Source organism: Hemitrygon akajei, chromosome 8, assembly GCF_048418815.1.
Source record: "Hemitrygon akajei chromosome 8, sHemAka1.3, whole genome shotgun sequence".
NCBI lineage: Eukaryota > Metazoa > Chordata > Chondrichthyes > Myliobatiformes > Dasyatidae > Hemitrygon > Hemitrygon akajei.
In genome coordinates this window covers 171,876,533-171,893,826 of record NC_133131.1, presented here as the reverse complement: position 1 = coordinate 171,893,826, position 17,294 = coordinate 171,876,533, and the positions used below count along the sequence as shown (strand labels likewise).

Here is a 17,294-nt window from a genome sequence, read left to right as displayed (position 1 = left end):
CCCATCTATGTATCTATCCAATTTATTCTTAAAACTTAAGAGTGAGCCCACATTTACCATGTCAGATGGCAGCTCGTTCCACAATCCTACCACTCTCTGAGTGAAGAAGTTCCCCCTAATGTTCCCCTAAATCTTTCCCCTTTCACCCTAAAGCCATGTCCTCTTGTATTTATCTCTCCTAATCTAAGTGGAAAGAGCCTACTTGCATTTACTCTGTCTATACCCCTCATAATTTTGTAAACCTCTATCAAATCCCCCCTCATTCTTCTATGCGCCAAGGAATAAAGTCTTAACCTATTCAATCTTTCCCTGTAACACAACTCCTGAAGACCCAGCAACATCCTAATAAATCTTCTCTGCACTCTTTCAATCTTATTGATATCTTTCCTATAGTTAGGTGACCAGACTATTCCAAATTTGGCCTCACCAATGTCTTATACAACCTCACCATAATATCCCAACTCCTATACTCAGTACTTGGATTTAGGAATGCCAGGATGCCAAAAGCCTTCTTTACAACCCTGTCTACCTGTGACACCACTTTCAGGGAATTATGTATCTGAACTCCCAGATCCCTTTGTTCCTCTGCACTCCTCAGTGCCCTACCATTTAATGTGTATGTCCTACCTTGATTTGTCCTTCCAAAATGTAACACCTCACACTTGTCTGCATTAAATTCCATCTGCCATTTTCTGGCCCATTTTTCCAATTGGTCCAGATCCCTCTGCAAGCTTTGAAAGCCTTCCTCACTGTCCACAACACCTCCAATCTTCATATCATCAGCAAACTTGCTGATCCAATTTACCACATTATCATCTAGATCATTGATGTAGACAACAAACAACAATGGTCTCAGCACAGATCCCTGAGGCACACCACTAGTCACAGGCCTCCAGTCTGAGAAGCAATCATCCACTACCACTCTCTGTCTTCTACCACACAGCCAATTTCGAATCCAGTTTACAACCTCTCCATGGATACCTAGTGTCTGAACCTTCTGAACTAACCTCCCATGTGGGACATTGTCAAAAGCCTTACTAAAGTCCATGTAGACAACATCCACAGCCTTTCCTTCATCTACTTTCTTGGTAACCTCCTCAAAAAAATCTACAAGGTTCGTTAAACACGATCGACCACACACAAAGTCATGCTGACTATCCTTAATCATCCCTTGGCTGTCCAAATACTGGTATATCCAATCTCTCAGAACACCTTCCAATAATTTACCTACTGGTGATGTCAGGCTCACCAGCCCGTAATTACCTGGTTTACTTTTAGAGCCTTTTTTAAACAACGAAACAACATGGCTAAGGGCATTTTAAATATTCCTGCCATGGCCCCTGCAATTTCTACACTAGTCTCTCTCAAGGTCTGAGGAAATAACACATTAGGCCTGGGGGATTTATCTACCTTTATTCACTGTAAGGCAGCAAGCACCTCCTCCTCTTTAATCTCTATATGTTTCATGGCAATACTGCTTGTTTCCCTTCCTTCCATATACACTATGCCAGTTTCCTGGGTAAATACTGATGCAAAAAAACTGTTTAAGATCTCCCCCATCTCATGAGGCTCCACATATAGACGACCACTCTGATCTTCTAGGGGACCAATTTTGTCCCTTACTATCCTTTTACTCTTAATATACCTGTAGAAACCCTTTGGGTTTACCTTCACATTATCTGCCAAAGCAACCTCATGTCTTCTTTCTGCCTCCCTGATTTCCTTCTTTAGTATTTTCTTACATTTTCTATACTCTTCAAGTACGTCATTTGTTCCTAGTTGCCTATACCTGCTACACACCTCTCTCTTTTTCTTAACCAGATCACCAATATCCCTTGAAAACCAAAGTTCCTTATGCCTGTTAAGTTTGCCTTTAATCCTGGCAGGAACATACAAACTCTGCACTCTCAGAGTTTCTGCTTTTTGCACGTTTTTAATCTATTCAATATGTATATTGTAATCTATTTATTTATCTTCTATATTATGTATTGTATTGAACTGCTACTGCTAAGTTAACAAATTTCTTGACACATGCCGGTGATAATAAACCTGATTCTGATTCACATAAGGGAAGGGAACCAGTAGGAGAGAGGGAGTGATTAGTGGATTGCATGGGTTGTGGAGGGGAAAGAAGCAAGGTATTGGGGACTAGGAAGTGCTTATGAAAATTTGGATGAGACCAAGACAGACATCTTGGTTGGCATGGAAGTATTGGATTGAAGGGCTGTTTTCTTGCTGAATACCTCTATTAATCCAGAAGCATTGATTCTATTGTGTTGCTTTGTTTTTAATTCAAGTTCAAGTTTAATTATTATTCAACAGGTATGAATATGGCCAAATGAAACAGTGTTCTTCTGGGGGCAAGGTGAAAAACACATTGCCAACAGTACATAGCACATCCAGTTATGATTGCAGAAAACACACAATCACCAAAAAAATAATATAGCCCAACTCCTTGAATGGCATGATCTGTAGATTGATGGTGCATGGGATATTGTCTTCTTCCACTGTGAATACCCTCAAGAAAATGAATTTCAGGGCAGTACATGGTGATATATATGTACTTTGATATTAAAATATATTTAGAAGTACAAAACTTTGAATTTTTGAACATCTACCCTGTGAAGCGTCCCTTGGTATTTTACACATCTGGTTACATCTCTCACTTTTCTGAAACTCCGAGGAATACAACAATGCTAGCGCTGTGGAATGGGGCTGAGATAGGCGCTGTGGGCGGAAAGGCCTGCGAGTCTGGTCTGTGGGCGTGTTTGCTCTTGCTGAAAAGGGCGGGCACGTCTCCGCCCTCGGCTGCGTTTGCCGTTGTTGGTGCTGCGCTGGAAATCGCCACCGCCGCTTTGCGGCCCAGATCCCGGCTCTTCCCTCGGTGAGTGTCCGTCACCCCCGGGCAACGGGGCCGAGTAGTTCCAGGCGTGGGGGGACTGAAATCTGCGTCGGTCTCTGGCCGGAACCGAAGCGGCGGGATGTTCGGTCGTTAGGGGGAGGGGATCGGTTTGACTGTCACCCTACGCCTTCGCCCAGACGGTGAGGTAGGGAGATGAGGGCGGGCTGCTGGGGGTGAGGGAATGGAGTTGGCGAAGGGATGGGGCTGTTACCGGCCAGGTTCAGGTTCGGGAGTGGTGGGTGGGGGTGGTCTTCCCTTTCGCTGAAACTTAAGAGTGCCCCGCTTTCCTGTACTTTTACTTTCGGTTTCGTTTTCCCTCCTTTCCGGGTTTTTTAGTTCCTGCTTCGTGTTTCATCGGTACCGAACTGGAGCCTGGGCTCACCCTCTGCAGGGTGGGGGGAGAAGGAGCAGTGAAGTGGAAGATATAGATATAGGGGAGGAGGAAGGGATAAGGTGAAGTGTTGGGGTAGAGAAGTAATAAGGCAGGAGAATGGGGTTGAGAGGGATTCTGGCAGACCAGACTGGCATAATTCTGCTCCTATGTCTTATGATGTTTACCATTCACCCTCACCACTTCGTGAAATAATCTTTTCCTAGTCCAGTTCGCCTCTAATCCCATATGTTTATTATGGATTTAACTACTGCCAAAATAAAGTTATCCTCCCTGTTTGTAAATACGAGATTCTGCAGATGCTGGAAATCCAGATCAGTGCACACACAAAATGCTGAAGGAACTCAGCAGGTCAGGCAGCATCTATGTAGATAGGTGGGCTGAGATTGGTCCTGATGAAGGGTGTTGGTCTGAAACATTCCCCTCCATAGACACTACCTGACCTGCTGAGATCTCCCAGCATTTATTGTGTTCCTCTCAGATCATGGTTACTCTCCAGGTAACTCATTTTATGAGGCTTGATTACATCTTTAAAGAAAACAATTCAAATCAACCCATTCTTTGTTCATAATTGAAATTCTTCTGCTTTGGCAGCATCTTTACTAATCAGAGCCTCCCTAGTGCTGTAAAATCCTTGTATGTTAGTTTGGTCTAAGAAATGAAATCTCCTTGTCGCCTGAGTTAACAAGGTAAATAAATACAACAGGCCATCGGTTAATCACTTATTTGGGACAATTCTTGAAGAATAAATACTAACTGAGAAAATAGCCAGGATTCCCTTCATTTATTTGGAAGCTATGCTGCTTAATTGGTGCAGGAAACTGTTGCCATCCTATTCCAGTCCTATCGACCTTTTTCCTGTACTTGGGTGTCCAGAACTGCACACAATACTCTAGCATCATCTACAACTTCAGCATAACATTCCAGCTCCTGTACTCAGTACTCTGATTCAATTTTTTTTTAAATGTGCCAAAAGCTTTCCTTATGATTTTATCTACCTGTGATGTCACTTTCAAGGAATTATGGATGTGTTCTCTAAAGGCCTGCCTTTAAACCCCAGAGGCAGAGTTTTAATTCCCATAAGACTGGCTGGTCCAGATCCCACTATAAAGTTTCATAGCCTTTCTCACTGTCCACTACACCCCAAATCTTGGTGGTATAGTGGACAACGATAAGTCCCTGCAAATCTTCTCTATACTCTTTCAACCTTATCGATATCCACTTACAGTTCTAGGTACAAAGTGACTGTAGTCATGTTGACAAGGCTGTGGGGACTTAGTCATGAAATAAGTACTGGCCTTGTGGTTCTTTGAAATAGAGGGGGCAGAGAGGAGATTTAATGCACAAAGTTGTTAGTGACTGTAATTTTAGACATTTGACACAAAATATTATATATTTATATCCAAAAATCTAAAACACTAGTAATATTCTTCTGAATAGCTGTACATTTGAAAACACTTCTGTTTTCTGTGCAAATGCCATCTGTCTAGGCACTAAGCTTGTGATGGATTTTCACTTAACACTAAATGTTTCAAGGCAAGTTTTGCCTATTGATATTCAGAAAATAATAATGCTCTCTTATGAGATATTTCTTTCCCCACCCCCAATCCCCTTGTTCTTCAATTGATTGGAGGGCTGTGTGGGAGGGAAGGGTTAGATTGACCTTGTACAACATTGGGACTGAAGAGTCTGTACTGTTCTTTATTTTATGATTACACATTTAATACACTGGAGTTCTGTGTTTACTTCAATGCATTTTTCTGGCTGTACTCTCATTTAATGAATTTCAGGCTTGTTTATAGTCATATATACATACTTTGATAATAAGTTTACTTTGACTTTGATTTAATCATTAGCGCCACATTTACAAAATGCCTCTCTGGCTTTTATCCAATTGTGGAAGCTGCCAGTTTGGTGACAAGGGATGGAAATTGTAATTATGCTTTTGATTGCAGTTTAACATAAGGATGTGCTTTTTAAAGAATACATTTTTAAAAAAACGGAAAAACCCTGAAACTTTAAAGTAGCCAAAGTAAATTTGTTTTCAAAGTACATATGTCACCATGAGATTCATTTTCTTTCAGGCATTTACAGGAACATAAGGAATTAATGGAAAAACAATACATAAAGATTGACAACCAACCAATGTGCAAAAGAAGGCAAATTGTGTAAATGAAAAATAAATAATACTGAGAAAATGGTGGTGTGGGGCCTAAAACTCCTGAATCTCCTTCCTGATGGTAGTAACTCGTTTATGAGGGCAAGTTCGTAAGTGTGGGTGTTGGGAATTTCCCACTTTGCTGCTGGCTTAGCAAGAAGTCCAATGTCATCACAGCTCTGAAATAGCTCCAAAGTTCAGCTAGTGAGCTCGGGAGTTCCACTTTCAGTCTTGCTGCACCTGCTGCTATGAAGGTATGTGCTAAACAAATGGGACTTCCCAGCAATGTGCGTTCCTGTACCCAGTCCATTTCAGGCAAAGCCCTCCCCACCACTGAACAGATTTTAAATGAGCACTACCACAAGAAAGCAGCATCCAACATAAGGAGCCCCCCCACCCACCATCCAGGCCATGCCCTCTTCTTGCTGTCACCATCGGTGGGGGGTGGGGGGGAAATGTACAAGAGCCTTAGGTCGTTTTAGTAAGCAGATATTCTCAGTATTATTTTTTATTATTTGCACAATTTGTCTTCTTTTGCACATAGTCTTGTGTATAGTTTTTCACGCATTGTATTTATTTGTTTTTCATAAGTGCCTGCAAGAAGTTAAATCTCAAGATAGTAACATGTATTCCAGTTAATTGGGACACGTTGGGACCAGTACATTTTGCCCAACTAAACAGCTGCCCCAATTAGCCAGTTTCACGAAAGTAGTTTAAAAAGGTATAGAAAAGACAAACTAAGTTACAAATTATGTAAATTATGACGAAGGATCTCGGCCCAAAACATCGACATGTGTTCCACCAGCATTTTGTGTGTGTTGTTACAAATTATGTATCTAAAATGAGATACAGAACAAATTAGAACACTGTCAATACTACTACAGTACTATAAAACTGTGTATTAGTTCCCGATACATAACGACAGAGGAATTTATCTGCGTCATGTTCTTTTGACTGCAACTGAACAAGATCAGCGCAGACATCTTCATGCAATGCTGTTGATGACTGCATGCTCAAATCTTTGTTTCCATTGTAATATTCAATATGATTGCCAGTACCTTCAAACTCTTTGTAGTTTTTAACTTATTGAGGTAGTGAAATAATTTCATTTTCACTTCTGGTCATTTCTGGCATCTGCAGGTCTGAGTGCTTGAAACTGCAGTGAGCAAAACAGTTCTAAATTGTCTTACTGCTTATTTCTTGCCAACTATCAGTGATAAAAATCGCTGCTTTTTGAACACAAACATGCTTAACTGATGCTATTTAGAAACTGTTTGCTCACAGCATGATGTAGTGTCTAATGGCCGCACAAGTGCATGTGATTGATACTAGTGGGTATTTTCTCAATTCATTTTTGTTCTTTGAACTGTCCCAGATAAGCAGCTGCCACTGATTAATTGATGGCCCAATTAACCAGAATCAACTATCCAGTCCATCTCAGCCTTTCAATATTCGTATGATTTTGCATTTTGTCTTTTACCTGCACTGCACTTTTTTGGTAGGTTTTACACTCTATCCTGCCCTGATATTGTTTTCCAGTCTATATAGGCCTTTCAGTATTATTGTGTTCTTTAGCTGTATTATGCTTTCTATCTTCAACAGACAATATTGGGATTTCAAACGGTGGCAAAGAGAGCCTTTTGACTAATCTCTCACCACCCTTAGTGTCACAGGAAGCCAAGATGGGGGAGCAACGTTCGAGTGATGATCGGGTGTTGGAAGTGTGCGGCACCAAGGACATACCCAACGACATTCTCGCCTTGTACTTTGAGTGCAACCGACGCTCAGGGGGAGGACCCATTTCACACATAACTTGGGAAGAAGACCGCGCTGTGATCACCTTCGAGAACCCAGCAGGTGAAATGCCTAGGAGAGGATTTCAGGGAGGGGAGAGGGGGAAGAGGGTTATTGGATAGTAGGCAAAAATGTAGGGAGAAATGAGATCAGAGTAAAAGGTCAAGCTGTGGTCAAATATCAGTTCTTCTTGAATGTGGAGACAGACTTGAGGGACTGACTCAGAAACACAAAAGGATTCTGCAAATGTTGAAAATCTTGAGCTGGAGGAACTCAGCAGAGCAGGAAGAATCGTCTTAAGATTATGCTCCCTGGTATTAGTCATTTCTACCCTGGGGGAGAAAGGTGCTGGCTGTCTGTTCTATGTTTCCCCAGGCAGGAATGGCTAATATGAGGGGGCATAATTTTAAGGTGATTAGTGGGGCATGCTTTGGTGCCAACATAGTAAGTTGAGGGCATGCTAACACCTATTAATGTACATCTTTGGAATATGGCAGGAAACTGGAGCATGGGATGACCATACAAAAATTGAGATTATTATCACATACATAAGTACACGTATGCACATCATATCTTCACAGGCACATGGCATCAGATAAGCAGCATTTGCAACCAAAGCATATTACATACAATTTTTACAAGAAAGAACATGAGGGCAGTACTGTAGTATAATAGTGTAAAGCTTCACAATGTCAATTTCTGCTGCTGTCTGTAATGAGTTAGCATGTTTTCTCTAGGTGCTCCAGTTTCTTCCCACTTTTCAAAAAGATGTATCATTAAAGTTAGTAAATTGTGGGCATGCTACGTTGGCATTGGAAGCATGGCGACACCTGCAGGCTGCCCACAGCACATGTTTGACACAAGCAAAGCTTTTCACTGTATGTATCCATGTAGCTCAGTTAAATAAAGATGATCTTAATTAGAACAAAAAAATCTAAGTCCATTTGAAGGCAAAGCGGTCATAGTGCTGCTAAACTGTAGTGATTAGGGTTGTGCTGGATGGTTCATGGGTAGGTGTAGGGGGTTACGAGGTTAATGTAGACAAATGGGTTTGGTGAAGGTGGAAAGTCAGCATGGCTGAAAGGATTTGTTTACAAGTATCTGGGAGTACAGTTAGACGAGAAGCTAGACTGGACTGCCAACACAGATGCCTTGTGCAGGAAGGCACAGAGTCGATTGTACTTCCTAAGAAGGTTGGCGTCATTCAATGTCTGTAGTGAGATGCTGAAGATGTTCTATAGGTCAGTTGTGGAGAGCGCCCTCTTCTTTGTGGTGGCGTGTTGGGGAGGAAGCATTAAGAAGAGGGACGCCTCACGTCTTAATAAGCTGGTAAGGAAGGCGGGCTCTGTCGTGGGCAAAGTACTGGAGAGTTTAACATCGGTAGCTGAGCGAAGGGCGCTGAGTAGGCTACGGTCAATTATGGATAACTCTGAACATCCTCTACATAGCACCATCCAGAGACAGAGAAGCAGTTTCAGCGACAGGTTACTATCGATGCAATGCTCCTCAGACAGGATGAAGAGGTCAATACTCCCCAATGCCATTAGGCTTTACAATTCTACCGCCAGGACTTAAGAACTTTTTAAAAGCTATTATTAATGCTTTTTGAGATAGTGATTTAGATGCATATCATTTTTTTTTTTTTTACTGAGTTAAGTATTGTATGTAATCAGTTTTGCTACAACAAGTGTATGGGACATTGGAAAAAAGTTGAATTTCCCCATGGGGATGAATAAAGTATCGTATCTTATCTATCTATCTATCTACAATTCTGATTCTCCATTCCATTCTGAGGCATCCCCTCTTCCTACTGGTTACAGATGCTCAGCAAGTTTTGTCGAGGTCAGAACACACATTCCAAGACGTCAGGCTCATTGTGAAGAAAGCTGCGCCGCGTGATCCGAGAGCCATACTGATCCGCGACCTGGCCCCCGAGATTTCAGATGACATCCTGTTGCTCTTCGTGGAGTTTATCACAGGACTGGAGTCTGAACAGTTCACAGTGCACTTCAGCCCGGACAGGGCACAAGCGCTTGTTCACCTCCAGGAAGCATTGTGTACAGAGGGTAAGTGTATCAATAAGAGTGGACTCCAGTAATGATGAAGGCCTGCCTATAAACCCCAGGGGCAGAGATCAATTCCCGTAAGACCAGACATGAAATTTGAATTCTGTTCTTAAAAAAAAAAAGGCCCTGGAAAATTGGAGTCACCGTGTACTTGCTGAACTGTTTTCCTGCCAAGGCCCACCAACCCACACCCCTCCCATCTCCTGAATACTTTGTCATCCACACAGAACCGAACAGCTGTCATCACATCAGAATCATTCCAATACATCAGTGCGTTGAGGAAGTACATGGAATTGCTTTATTATTGTCACTGTACAAAGATATAATGAAAAGCTTATCTTACACACTGTTCATACAGATAAAATATTACACGCTGCATTGAGGTAGAACAAGGTAAAACAATAATGCAGAATAAAGTGTCACACTTACAGAGAAAGTGCAGTTCAGGAACAAGGTCATAATCAGCTAGACTGTGAGGTCAGGATGCATTGTATCATACAATACAGGTGTCCCCCGCTTTACAAATGTTTGCTTTACGCCACTTCGCTTTTACAAAAGACCTACATTAGTGACCTGTTCTCGCATTACAAAGAGGATTTTGAAAAATTTTCCCATATAAGTTAATGGTTCTTCACTTTATGCCATTTCGGCTTAAGAAAGGTTTCATAGGAATACTCTACCTCTGTGGGGGTGGGGGGGAGACACCTGTAGGTCCATTCAGTAGCCTTATAACAGTGGGATTGAAGCTGTCCTTGAGCCTTGTGTGTGCTTTTCAGGCCTTTGTATCTTCTACCTGATGGAAGAGGGAAGAGAAGAGAAAATTGTCTGGGTTGAAGGGATCTTTGATTATGGTGGCTGCTTTACTGAAGCAGCACAAAATGTAGTCAGATATGATTGAGGCATGGCTGGTTCCTGTGACATGCTGAGCTCAGTCCACAACTCTCTGCAGTTGATTGTGGTCTTGGGCAGAGCAGTTGCCTTGATGCATCCGGACAGACGAGAAAAGCTGCAGATGCTGGAAATCCAAGCCACACACTCAAGATGCTAGAGGAACTCAGCAGGCCAGGCAGCATCTATGGAAAAGAGAACAGTCGACATTTCAGGCCGAGACCTGGAGAGAAAAAGATGACTAGATTTAAATCTGCTCCTCATCTTTTTTCTGCAGCCTTGCTGAAGGGTCTCAACCCAAAACACCAGATGCATCTGGATGTCTGTGGTGTGTTTGTTTTTAAAAAAAATGGTGAGGTTCAATGGGGAAATGCCAAATTTCTCCCTCCGCCTGAGAAGGTGGCACTTTCTTGGCCATAGCATCTATGTTGCTAGGCCAAAGCAGGCTATTGGTGATGCTCACACCTAATCTGAAGTAAGCTGATGATGATAACAGTGATTGCAATGACGTTGAAATGATTTAGCTGTGACACATGTCCGTCACTCTGGGACATGCCCCTTCACCCAGTCTTGGTCATGTGTGATTTGAGTCCCGGTTACTAAGTGCTCTTGAACTTACCCAGCAAGCTCCTCAGTCACATCTGCCAAAACACGTCACCATTGATGTGGTCAATAGACAATAGGTGCAGAAGTAGACCATTCGGCCCTTCGAGCCTGCACCGCCATTTTGAGATCATGGCTGATCATCTACTATCAATACCTGGTTCCTGCCTTGTCCCCATATCCCTTGATTCCCCTATCCATAAGATACCTATCTAGCTCCTTCTTGAAAGCAGCCAGAGAATTGGCTTCCACTGCCTTCCGAGGCAGTGCATTCCAGACCTCCACAACTCTCTGGGAGAAGAAGTTTTTCCTTAACTCTGTCCTAAATGACCTACCCCTTATTCTCAAACTATGCCCTCTGGTACTGGACTCTCCCAGCATCTGGAACATATTTCCTGCCTCTATCTTGTCCAATCCCTTAATAATCTTATATGTTGCAATCAGATCCCCTCTCAATCTTCTTAATTCCAGCGTGTACAAGCCCAGTCTCTCTAACCTCTCTGCGTAAGACAATCCTGACATCCCAGGAATTAACCTTGTGAATCTACGCTGCACTTCCTCTACAGCCAGGATGTCCTTCCTTAACCCTGGAGACCAAAACTGTACACAATACTCCAGGTGTGGTCTCACCAGGGCCCTGTACAAATGCAAGAGGATTTCCTTGCTCTTGTACTCAATTCCCTTTGTAATAAAGGTCAACATTCCGTTAGCCTTCTTCACTGCCTGCTGCACTTGCTCATTCACCTTCAGTGACTGATGAACAAGGACTCCTAGATCTCTTTGTATTTCTCCCTTACCTAACTTTACACCTTTCAGATAATAATCTGCCTTCCTGTTCTTACTCGCAAAGTGGATAACCTCACACTTATTCACATTAAACATCATCTGCCAAGTATCTGCCCACTCACCCAGCCTATCCAAGTCACCCTGAATTCTCCTAACATCCTCATCACGTCACACTGCCACCCAGCTTAGTATCATCAGCAAACTTGCTGATGTTATTCTCAATGCCTTCATCTAAATCGTTGACGTAAATCGTAAACAGCTGTGGTCCCAATACCGAGCCCTGTGGCACCCCACTAGTCACCACCTGCCATTCCGAGAAACACCCATTCATCACTACCCTTTGCTTTCTATCTGCCAACCAGTTTTCTATCCATGTCAATGTCTTCCCCCAATGCCATGAGGGCTTGGTGCCGCACTGTGTGACTGCATGACGAGGGGTTAGCAGTGAATGTTGGGGGGGGGGGGGGGTGTGTGTGTATCTTCAGACTTTTGTACCTCTTCATTGATGCTGGCAATGAGAAGAGAGCATGTCATGGGCGGTGACGGTTCTTGATGATGGATGCTGCCTTCTTGAGATGCCACCTTTTGAAGATGTCCTTGTTGGTTAGGGGGTGGGGGGGGAGGCTAGTGCCCATGATGGAGCTGGCTAATCTTTATAGGTTAATGGAAGGAGGACGTCAGAGAGGGGTCTGAGGAAGGACTGTTTCACCCAGAGAGTGATTGGAATCTGGAGCACACTGCAGAGAGCCTCATACAAGAAGTATCTGAATGAGAATGTGAGCTGCCAAAGTAGAGAAGCTTATGGACACATGGAACGCTAGAGGATCTCAGCAAGTCAGGCAGCATCTATGGAGAGAAATAAACATTTTGGGTCGAGACCCTTCATCGGGTTATGGACTAGATGGTAGTAAATGTGATTAGTATAGGTGGGTAAACACGAGGAAATCTGCAGATGCTGGAAATCCAAGCAACACACAGGAGGAATATTTTTTCTCTCTCTCTGCCCATCACTCTGCCTGTTCTCCATCTCCCTCTGGTGCTCCCCTCCCCCTTTCTTTCTCCCTAGTCCTCCTGTCCCATGATCCTCCCCCTTCTCCAGCTGTGTATCCCTTTTGCCAATCACCTTTCCAGCTCTTAGCTTCACCCCACCCCCTCCGGTCTTCTCCTATCATTTCAGACTTCCCCCTCCCCCTCATACTTTCAAATCTTTTACTATCTTTCCTTTTAGCTCGTCCTGACGAAAGGTCTCAGCCTGAAATATAGACAGTGCTTTTTCCTGTAGATGCTGCCTGGCCTGCTGTGTTCCATCAGCATTTTGTGTGTGTTGCTTAGTATAGGTGGGTATTTGATGGTCACCATAGTCAGGTTGGACTGAATGGCCTATTCCTGTGCTATTGGTCTCTATGACATTGGGAGCTTTGGAACATGTGTCAACCCCTTAAGCTTGATTTAGAACAGCTACCAGCATGTATGCCTATATCACAGGTGCAGCTATGTGTATTGTAACACACCCATACTTCACATAGGGTACTTTATCACGTATCTAATAAAGTGGCCACTGAGTTTATGTTCCTGGTCTGCTGCTGCAGCCCATTCATTTCAAGGTTCAATACGTTGTACATTCAGAAATGTTTTTCTGCACTCCACTGTTGTTACGTGTGGTTATCTGAGTTATTGTCAGCTTGAATCAATCTACCCATTCTCCTCTGACCTCTCTCATTAACAAGGCATTTCACCCACAAAACTGCCGCTCACTGGAGGTTTTCTGTCTTTTGCACCGTTCTCTATAAACCCTAGAGACTGTTGTGTGTGAAAATCCCGGGAGATTGGCAGTTTCTGAGATAGTCAAGCCAGCCCATCTGGTACCAACAATCATTCCAAGGTCAAAGTCACTTAGATCTCTTTTTTTTTCCCATTCTGTTGTTGGGTCTGACCAACAACTGAATCTAGTGACCTTGTCTACATGCTTTTATGCTTTGTGTTGCTGCCACATGATTGGCTGATTAGACATTTTCATTGACGAGCCGGTGTACCTGATAAAGTAGCCATTGAGTGTATTTTCAAATGACTGCACTACATGCTATTGGAAAACTTCCAACCAACTTTTAATGTTTCAGCGTTTGAAGAAGTGAAGAAAAAAACTAGCACCAAACGTCTGCAAGGTGCCCTGGTACAAGTGGATCAGCTTCCCCATACAGACCGCATCCTGGTGGAAAATCTCAGCCCCATCGATGATGAGGAGCTTATGCGCCTGTACTTTGAGAGCCGACGGAGCAGTGGGGGAACCGTGCTGAATGTCACCATGATTACAGGAGGAAAAGCCATCGTTGAATTCCAGGATTGGGAAGGTAGGAATTATAGAACTTGGAACATAGAACAGTATAGTCCAGCCCTTCGGCCCATAATGCTGGTGCTGAACCTTCAACCTGCTCCAAGATCAATCTTACCCTTCCCTCTCACATTGCCTTCCATTATTCTTTCATCCATGCGTCTCTCTGAAAGTCCCTTAAATGTCCCTGATTTATCTGCCTCTTAACACCACCCCGGCAGAACATTCCATAAACCACTGTGGGGAAAAAATCTACTTCTGATGTCCCTCCCAACACCTTAACATTATGTCCCCTTTCCCCTTGTACTAACCATTTCCACCCTGGGGAAAAAGTCTCCAGCTGTCCACTCTCTCTATGCCTCTGAGCAACACACACAAAATGCTGGTGGAACGCAGCAGGCCAGGCAGCACCTATAGGAAGAAGGGTCCCGGCCCGAAATGTCGACAGTACTTCTTCCTATAGGTGCTGCCTGGCCTGCTGCATTCCCCCAGCATTTTGTGTGTGTTGCTTGAGTTTCCAGCATCTATAGATTTCCTCGTGTTTGCTCTCTATGCCTCTTATCATTTTGCACACCTCTATCAAGTTGCCTCTCATTCTCCTTCACTCCAAAGAGAAAAGCACTAGCTCTCTCAACCTATCTTCATAAGACATGCTGTCTATTCCCAGGCAGTATCCTGGTAAATCTCCTCTCAAAAGTTGTGTGAAAGGAATTTTAAATGACTTTCACTTCTGGGCTGGGTCCTTCACCTTGCACTGTACGCTGTTGTGTACTTGTAAGTATTCACTGAGTTCTCTGCCTGTCTTGCAGTTGTGGACAGAGTTCTGCAGAAGGAGCACATGCTTCAACAACAGAAGCTGAGCGTACGCCCTTATTACAGCTTCCTCCACTCCCTCAATGCTGTCCAGCAGAGTGACAAAAGCGGGGAGGATGTCAGACCCGAGGCATTGGCCGACGGACGTTCGAGCATGATAAATGTCCCCGATGCTCTGAAAATGAAAGCCCTGCATTCAGGTAGGTTGCTGCAGGATCTGATGAAGGTCTACCAGGACCTGTCCGTGGAGGCAGACAACAATAATGTCATCCGTGTAAGCGGAACGGACTCTCAGCAGGTCCGGGAAGCGGAGAGCCGAATTGTGGAATTCCTCAACAATGTGGCACACGTGGATGTCCCTATCAGCCAGGACCTGTCGGAATTCCTTTCCCGGACTGACATTCAGGATTATTTCCAGGACTTGCTGGCTACAAGGGAACCTTGGTCTTGTTTCTGTGTCTGCGACTGCATGCTGTCAGTGGCTGGTCCGTCAGTCCCAGCTGCCCGTGAGACTGCTAGTCTGCTCGAGCAGCAGGTGTCCCAGTTCAGCATCTCGGTGAAGGACCAGCAGCTCTACGTGCTGACCTCTGTGGAGTGGGAGAGTCTGCTGTCGTCACTGAAGTACTGTAGTACCCGGCTGACTGATGCTGGCGACCAAGTGTGGTTCATATCCCTTGCCAGCTTCAGAGTGGAGAATGAGAGACGGGTGGAAAACCTGCTGAACGAGGCGCTGCTCCAGGAATCGGTGATAGCAATGGAGCCTGGCAAGCTGAGATACCTGCAGGATTACAACCAAGACCTGCTCACTGGAGACGAGCAGGTCTCCATCCTCCCACTGGAAGGTGACGTCACTGGACTACGGGTAGGCTTTCATTAAGCTGATCAACTTTCCTTGTATTTCTTTTTTTGAGGTTACAGTTGTTTTAATGAATTTGGTCCTCTTTTAGATCTGCCCCTTGTCTATTTTTCATCCCATTACACTTGTGTACCATCATTTCTTATTTATGTAGAGATGCAGTGTCTTCTGGCCCAATGACCAGTGGCACCCAGCAACCCATCTATTTAACCCTTGCCTATTCAGGAAACAATTTACACTGATGAATTAACCGACTAACTCTTAGGTTATTGCACGGTGGGAGGAAACTGGAGCTCCCAGAGGAAACACCCACGCACACAGGAAGAACGTTCACACTTCCTACCAATAGCGCTGGAATTGAACTCCGACCTCTGGAATGCCTCGAACTGTAATAGCATTGAGCTAACTGCTGCGCTATCATGTTCTTTTGTTCTTATCTCTCCCGGCTCCCACCTGGTCTCACGCCTTCCTCTCCTCTTCCATCATTTCCGGTTCTGGGAAACCTCCAGAACACTGCGGTCATCAGAGATGGAGCAGTGCTCTCCACCTCAAAGTTGTCAGCCCTAATGCCATTGGAAAGCAGGGAGACCATGACCACACAAGGGAACCCCTCCCACCCTTAATGTCATGACAATTTGACAACTGGGCGTGACCTCTCTCGCCCTGAGCGCCATGGCAATGCGGGGTGACCCCTCCCGCCTCGAGCACCATGGCAGCCCTGGCTGACCCCTCGTACCCGTGGCAGATCCTCCTCCCAGCTTATGTTTAGCAACAGTGTCACAAATAACACTAGTACTCTGCATACAAGGCAGAGACTTGAGCCTCCTCTGACCTGCACAACTGAGAAGCTGATTTCTGACTGTGCTGATGTCCCTAACCCTGTAACCTGCACCAGATCTACAAAGCTCGCCGGGCCTCCGTTTACATAGGAAGTTCTGCAGATACCAGCAGTTGACCTACTGAGTTCCCCCAGAATTTCCTGTGCATCCTTGTTCCTCCAATTCTGGCCTTTTGTACTTCCCCTATATCTTTGAATTCCAGATCCCAAGCCCTGGAAAGACTCCATTATAATTCCTTCAGGTGCCCCGAAGCCAATCGTTAGTGCCTACACTAACAATATCTGATTTTGTGCGCTTGAGATATTTTACATTAGTGTAATTCGTAATTTGTTTACCCGGAGGTTTAGGAGAGAATTTGCCCTGTACAGATCATGCCAGTGGTGAATTGAACAAGTTCCTCTTGCACCCTTTGACAGGTGACCGGTCAGGCCAGTGCCTGTCAGACGATGGACGAGCTTCTCCGCAGCATCATCTCCACCATCTGCTCTAGAACTGTAACCCTGCAGGAACCCGGCGTCTCTCGCTTCCTACTAGAGAGAACCGGAGCTGACATCCTCAAGCAGCTGGAGGGGAAGCATCGATGCACGATTGGGCTGGAAAGAGCTTGCTGGATAAAGCCACAGTCGGAGGTAGAGTATTTTAGAGAAACAGTACTGTAACAGGCCCTTCTGACCCAAAGACCCACTCCATTCAGCTAACCTACTAGAGTCATAGGGCATTACAGCACAGAAACAGGCTTTTTGGCTCATCTAGTCCATGCTGTACTGTTACCCTGCCTAGACCTATCGACCTGCACCTGATCATTACTCTCCATAAGCTTCCAACTTCTCTTAAGCATCGTCAGCAAACCCATGTCCACCATTTCTGTT

General features: G+C 44.4%; 1 protein-coding gene across 3 annotated transcripts in view; it reads left to right on the top strand.

The window, feature by feature from the left end:
* Positions 1–2,771: 2,771 nt before the first annotated feature.
* The window catches only part of parp10 (poly(ADP-ribose) polymerase family member 10), a 33,886-nt gene continuing 19,363 nt past the window's right edge, over positions 2,772–17,294 (top strand). The window contains exons 1-6 of one of the 3 annotated variants that reach the window (XM_073055095.1): positions 2,772–2,884; positions 7,117–7,308; positions 9,066–9,311; positions 13,706–13,936; positions 14,727–15,592; positions 16,842–17,054. In XM_073055095.1, the coding sequence (XP_072911196.1) occupies positions 7,134–7,308; positions 9,066–9,311; positions 13,706–13,936; positions 14,727–15,592; positions 16,842–17,054 (1,731 nt within the window). In that variant the 5' untranslated portion in view covers positions 2,772–2,884; positions 7,117–7,133. Of the gene's footprint in view, positions 2,885–3,024; positions 3,048–7,053; positions 7,309–9,065; positions 9,312–13,705; positions 13,937–14,726; positions 15,593–16,841; positions 17,055–17,294 lie in introns of those variants that run through there. The other 2 variants (XM_073055096.1, XM_073055097.1) reach the window with 2 other exon arrangements.